This window comes from Neodothiora populina (genome assembly GCF_041146345.1).
Source record: "Neodothiora populina strain CPC 39397 chromosome Unknown canker_contig_15, whole genome shotgun sequence".
Taxonomy (NCBI): Eukaryota; Fungi; Ascomycota; class Dothideomycetes; order Dothideales; family Dothioraceae; genus Neodothiora; species Neodothiora populina.
The window spans coordinates 431,359-437,358 of record NW_027191413.1 but is presented as its reverse complement, the minus strand read 5'-3'; the positions used below and the strand labels follow the sequence as shown (position 1 = coordinate 437,358).

The following is a 6,000-nucleotide window of genomic DNA, read 5'->3' as shown; positions in this document are numbered from 1 at the left end:
CTAGTTGGCGCCATACTTTTGCTTGTAAGCCTCCATCGACTTGATCTGCTCCTCGGTGGCCATGCCCTTGGCACCTCCGATAACATCGTCAAGAGTAATGACTGCAAGTACGGGAACGCCAGTCTCCTGTCGCACTTGGCCAATGGTGCTAGGTCGATCAGACCCATCATCACCCTTACCCTCCTTCTCGCTCTGGGAAGGAGTCTTTTCTTGTCTGTCGAGAGCTACAATGATGCCCACGAGCTCACCACCCTGACTCTTGATGATGCTGATGGCCTCTCTGATGGCAGTGCCGGCGGTCATGACATCGTCGACGACGACCACTTTCTTGCCCTTCAGAGACTCACCAACCATCAGACCGCCCTCGCCGTGGTCCTTGACTTCCTTTCTGTTGTAGGCAAAAGCCACATCCCCATACTTGGCCTCGTCGATTCCAGCGAGCTTCTCGGCGGCCGTGGCGCACAGCGGGATGCCCTTGTACGCAGGGCCGAACAACACATCAAACTCAAACTCGGGATGCTGAGCACTGTACTCTGCGATCGTCCGCGCATAAGCCTCGCTGATGCCCCGGATGAGCTTTCCCTTGCAGAACAGGCCACAGTTGAAAAAGTAGGGTGACTTTCGGCCGGATTTGAGGGTGAACTCGCCGAATGTCAGGATGCCCGATGTGAGCGTGAGCTTGATCAGCTCTTGCTTGTATGCTGGAATGGCAGACATGGCGGGGTACAGAGATAAGACGAAAAGTGGACAGAAGGATTTCTAGAGTTGCGGCAGATGTGGTTTCGGGCGCGGAAGGTCTTAAGGAAGAGAGAAGAGTGTGATCAAGTGTGTAGGAAAAGACAGAAAAGGAGCAGCGGAGCGACAGCAATTGTTGTCAGAAAAATACAGGATTGCTCCAGGTAGAGCGTCAATGAGAAACTCTTTCACACATGATTCACTTATCTTTTTTGCGCCTCAATGACTGACTCGATGTTGGTATCGGAGAGGGCCCCATAACTCACACCACAATGATGAGGTCACATGCTTGCCCCTCCAGTGAGTGAGAGAGAGCAAAATCAGAGCACCCCACTACCTGAATGAGGGTGTGTTGTTGGTGTGAGGCGACGCTTCTAGCCTCTTCGGATGGGCTACCTTTTGGAGTTATGAAGGACACCTTGCTATCGAATGCGGACACCGATGAAAGACACCAATTAAAAGACAGGTGTACGAGCGCATCATCTTGCCACCGAGTTGAGTAGAGTCACAATCAAGCTCACCTGGGTCGAAGAACTCTGCCAACCAATTGCATCACTTTGCGGATCCAAAGCGCGGTGAGTCTCAACAGAAACCCCACTTCAGGCAATTGTGCAGCGAAAAATTTCGGCGCTAATCCTTGACTAAGCCAAGCGTTGGCCACACAAGCGACGCACCTGAGGGGTACAAATATTTTACTCACCCTACAACCCTCTTCTCCCCGCCGTCTTCATACCTCGAATCGTTAAGCATTCGACTCTGAGTGAGGTTTGCCTGCAGGAATCCATTTCCTACATCTACTAATCTTTCTGCAGAAATCTCAAACACTTGAACTTAAACTTCCTATCACATTCCAACACCGTCACCATGGGGTAAGTCTTCTTCTCAGGCAGGCACTGCGATACATGGCACTTGGGTCGCACCTGCCTCTTTCATGCATCAAGCAACACAAGATGATCTAACGTACCTTCCAGTAAGGAGAAGACTCACATCAACGTCGTCGTTATCGGCCACGTCGATTCCGGCAAGTCCACCACCACCGGTCGTACGTATCATTCGCAACAATAAGTAAGATGAGAACAAAATATTCACAACATATACAGACTTGATCTACAAGTGCGGAGGTATTGATAAGCGTACCATCGAGAAGTTCGAGAAGGTATGTGATTGTCTTTTTCTCTATATCAATTTTTTACGCACATGTCCGGCCTTTGCGCTGAGGTTGCTCTGCTTCTTTCGCATTCTGAGAGGGGCAAAATTGGTGGGGCGTGAAGCGAGGCGTTCGTTCCACAACGCTTTGACTCCTCGTCAACATTGCTGCCCGAAGCTTGCGAAAGGGTCATCCCGCCACCGAGAAAATAAAGAAATAAAAATAAAATAAAATAATAATGCAAAATACTAATAAACTACATAGGAAGCCGCCGAGCTCGGTAAGGGTTCCTTCAAGTACGCATGGGTCCTCGACAAGCTCAAGGCCGAGCGTGAGCGTGGTATCACCATTGATATCGCCCTCTGGAAGTTCGAGACCCCCAAGTACTACGTTACTGTCATCGACGCCCCCGGTCACCGTGATTTCATCAAGAACATGATCACTGGTACCTCCCAGGCCGATTGCGCCATTCTCATCATTGCCGCCGGTACTGGTGAGTTCGAGGCTGGTATCTCCAAGGACGGCCAGACTCGCGAGCACGCTCTCCTCGCCTACACCCTCGGTGTCAAGCAGCTCATCGTTGCCATCAACAAGATGGACACCACCAAGTGGTCCGAGGAGCGTTACCAGGAGATCATCAAGGAGACCTCCTCCTTCATCAAGAAGGTCGGCTACAACCCCAAGCACGTTCCTTTCGTCCCTATCTCCGGATTCAATGGCGACAACATGATTGAGCCCTCCCCCAACTGCCCCTGGTACAAGGGCTGGGAGAAGGAGACCAAGACCAAGTCCACTGGCAAGACCCTCCTCGAGGCCATCGACGCCATCGACACTCCTTCCCGTCCTTCCGACAAGCCCCTCCGTCTTCCCCTCCAGGACGTCTACAAGATCGGTGGTATTGGCACGGTTCCCGTCGGTCGTGTCGAGACTGGTGTCATCAAGGCCGGTATGGTCGTCACCTTCGCCCCCGCTGGTGTCACCACTGAAGTTAAGTCCGTCGAGATGCACCACGAGCAGCTCGTCGAGGGTCTTCCCGGTGACAACGTCGGTTTCAACGTCAAGAACGTCTCCGTCAAGGAGATCCGTCGTGGCAACGTCACCGGTGACTCCAAGAACGACCCCCCCAAGGGTTGCGACTCCTTCAACGCCCAGGTCATCGTCCTCAACCACCCTGGCCAGGTCGGTGCCGGTTACGCCCCAGTCCTCGACTGCCACACCGCCCACATTGCCTGCAAGTTCGCCGAGCTCCTCACCAAGATTGACCGCCGTACCGGCAAGTCCATCGAAGACGCCCCCAAGTTCATCAAGTCCGGTGACGCCGCCATCGTCAAGATGATTCCCTCCAAGCCCATGTGTGTCGAGGCCTTCACCGAGTACCCTCCTCTTGGTCGCTTCGCTGTCCGTGATATGCGTCAGACAGTCGCGGTCGGAGTTATCAAGTGAGTTGAACAATCCATAACAATGATTAACAAGACATTTGGAATGTTTTGGAAATTTTCTTCGAATTTTTGCTAACTTTTTTCTCTCAGGTCCGTCGAGAAGTCGGACAAGGCTGGTGCCGGTAAGGTCACCAAGGCCGCCGTCAAGGCTTCCAAGAAGTAAATTGGTTGAGGTGGTTTAGCAAAAAGGCTGGTCGTCTTTGTACAAGAGATACCACGGTCATGATGTTTTCCCTTTAGCCCTTGACTAGAGATTTTCCTCTAGAAAATTCAATGGGGCATATGCCTTGATGAGACAATGGAAACATTTCCTACATTACTATGTTCTATTCTCGTGACTGTGATACTGTTGTGCCTCTGCTGTCCCAACCAGAGCCTTCTAAAGATGCTTCCTTTGTTCCGCATATTGAGGCTAGGAAAATTGTGGTATAGACACAAACATACAGTAAAGGCAGAGGTGAAGTCCTGGCAACGAAGCTTGGCCATTTTGATTATGACTTCTTCCCTTACATGGTACACCACGCTCTAACGTGATTCATGACTTCGACAGCTGATAGACCTTTGCTTGCGAGCCGGACTTTGCTATTTCACCTTCATCGCCGGCTCATTTTCATTGAGCATATGGTTCAGTCGGGCCCAATTGCGACCTCGCTGCTATGTGATTGCTATCTTCCTTTTACTTCGGTTATGGTTCAGCTCGGCTTAACTACAGCTTGCTACCAGCTTACTATTGTGTGATCTCGTTGTTATGTTACTGTTGCCTTGGCTTCATTTCATCCGACTAAGACACTGCTAGGAGAGTCGTTCAAAACTACAACAAAAGAGCTACAGAAGATTAGACGGCCCACCAAAAGGCCAGTTTCGCAGCTTACTGGCTGAAACGCTTGGATAACGAGTCTGCGGGGGAGAGGGTGAAGAGACTTGCTGCGCAGGCTGCTGCTCAAAAGCGTCACCGCGATAAAAAAAGGGCTGGAAGAAAGCTCAATCCTCCTATGTTGACTGAGGAGGAAGATCGCGATCGTAAGGCTAAGAACGCTAAACAGCGTCGAGACGAACGAGCAAGACGCAAAGAACGGGAAAGAGTGGATCCCAGCTGCAAACCTCAGTTCACTGCAGAGCAGACCGCCGCGAAGAAAATGTACAATCGGGAGCGAGAGGCAGCTAGGAGAAAGAAGAACAAACTGGCTAAGCTTGCTCCTAAAGGAAAGATCACAACATATTTCCACCAGAAGGACGAGGACGAGGAAAATCGGTATATATTTCCTCTACTAATTAAGGAGCCTCCAGAGCTCACAATAAGAACAGCGCACGCAATGATATCCGCTGTATGTAATTATGCCTGTCGTCAGTGGTTCACTTTGACTCTCAATCTCACGCTTTCTCTCTGTTCACCTGCTGTTAGTACCTCTAAAGTGAGCCTAATCCTCACTCCGAGCCTTACATTGCAATCCCCCTATTCACCTCTACCCTAGATTTTCCCCTGCACTTTCACCTTGCTCTTCTCTCCAACTATTGACTTCACCTTCACTCTTATGCCCCCTGGCTTGTGACTAGTGCTTACCGCTTTGGGCATAGCCTGTTTCGTGCCTATCATCTTTCCTCGTCCTAATATTTCCTCTTTCCTTTCTACACCTCACACGTTTCTTTGCTCTTCGTCATCGGATACCTCCACAGTTGTCGGCCTGCTACTTTGCTTGATCAAGCTTCCTCATCGCATCAGGGTTTCAACCATCCTTTAGTGCTGACAATACGACGTTTGATCACCGCTCAAAGACCTCAACTGTCTTAGAGCAGCTATAGCACATTAGGTCGCTGACACTTGCTCGATCGTTCGCCAAGTAAGGAGATATAGCATCCTCAGGCAAGTCCATCGACACAAGGGTATCGATACATTGAGTCGTAGCCATATTCTGTGTGCTAGGCAAGGGTCACAATTTCTCACTTTCCCGTACACCATCTTGCAAACACTTCTCTATTTCCTTCTCGCAAACACACGTACAGACTTTGGACACGCAAGGTAAGAAATGCAAGAGAAGCAAGATAAGGACATCACTCACGTCTAGATCGCAAAGGTACAGCGTTCTGGAATCGCACTACTCTACTTCATCATCTCCGGAATCACTCTACCTCCGGTCTATCACTCCAATCGCACTCTATTACAGCGTGTCCACCATGCCGCCTAAGAAGGGACAGAAGGGAAAGGCCAACTAAAGCACCACCACTATAGCCTCGGCCGAACCACCAGTAGCTGCCAGACCAAACCAGGATGAGATCGACGCAGCACGCTTCAATTATTCCGACACCTACGCCCGCATCGTTTACGTTAAGGGCAAGGATATCCACACCGGCATGGCCCACCTAGCAGGATACGTCAATCTCCCTGACACCAACGCTCTGAGATCGTATATCTACGATGATGAGGCTAGCGCTGATGTCTTCGCGGCATATTGCGCTTATCGATCGGACGAGGCCAATTTCGTAGGAGGCCGGACAGGCCCGCTGGTGAAGAAGCAGCTATTCCAGTATGTTGGTTCTAGTTCAGGAGACCTGAAGGCATACGATTTCCCACTACCAGATTTACCAGACGCGGCTACTGGCACAATGCCTCACAACTATCTCACCACAGTTGAGGCAATCACCTTGCTTATCAAGAACGGGCCTAAGGGCATGTTCGATAAT

General features: G+C 50.5%; 2 protein-coding genes across 2 annotated transcripts; one reads left to right on the top strand and one right to left on the bottom strand.

Annotated features, from left to right (window-relative positions):
* On the bottom strand, positions 1 to 717 carry AAFC00_002506 (uncharacterized protein; the record flags this gene model as incomplete). Its single annotated transcript, XM_069341832.1, has 1 exon — positions 1 to 717. One exon carries the CDS (start codon positions 715 to 717, stop codon positions 1 to 3), a length of 717 nt encoding a protein of 238 aa, XP_069198340.1.
* Positions 718 to 1,599: 882 nt separating this feature from the next.
* AAFC00_002505 (translation elongation factor EF-1 alpha) lies at positions 1,600 to 3,484 on the top strand (the record flags this gene model as incomplete). The annotated part of the gene is made up of 5 exons (XM_069341831.1): positions 1,600 to 1,604; positions 1,707 to 1,777; positions 1,836 to 1,891; positions 2,147 to 3,321; positions 3,412 to 3,484. 5 exons carry the CDS (start codon positions 1,600 to 1,602, stop codon positions 3,482 to 3,484), a joined length of 1,380 nt encoding a protein of 459 aa, XP_069198339.1.
* Between the last annotated feature and the right edge of the window lie 2,516 nt (positions 3,485 to 6,000).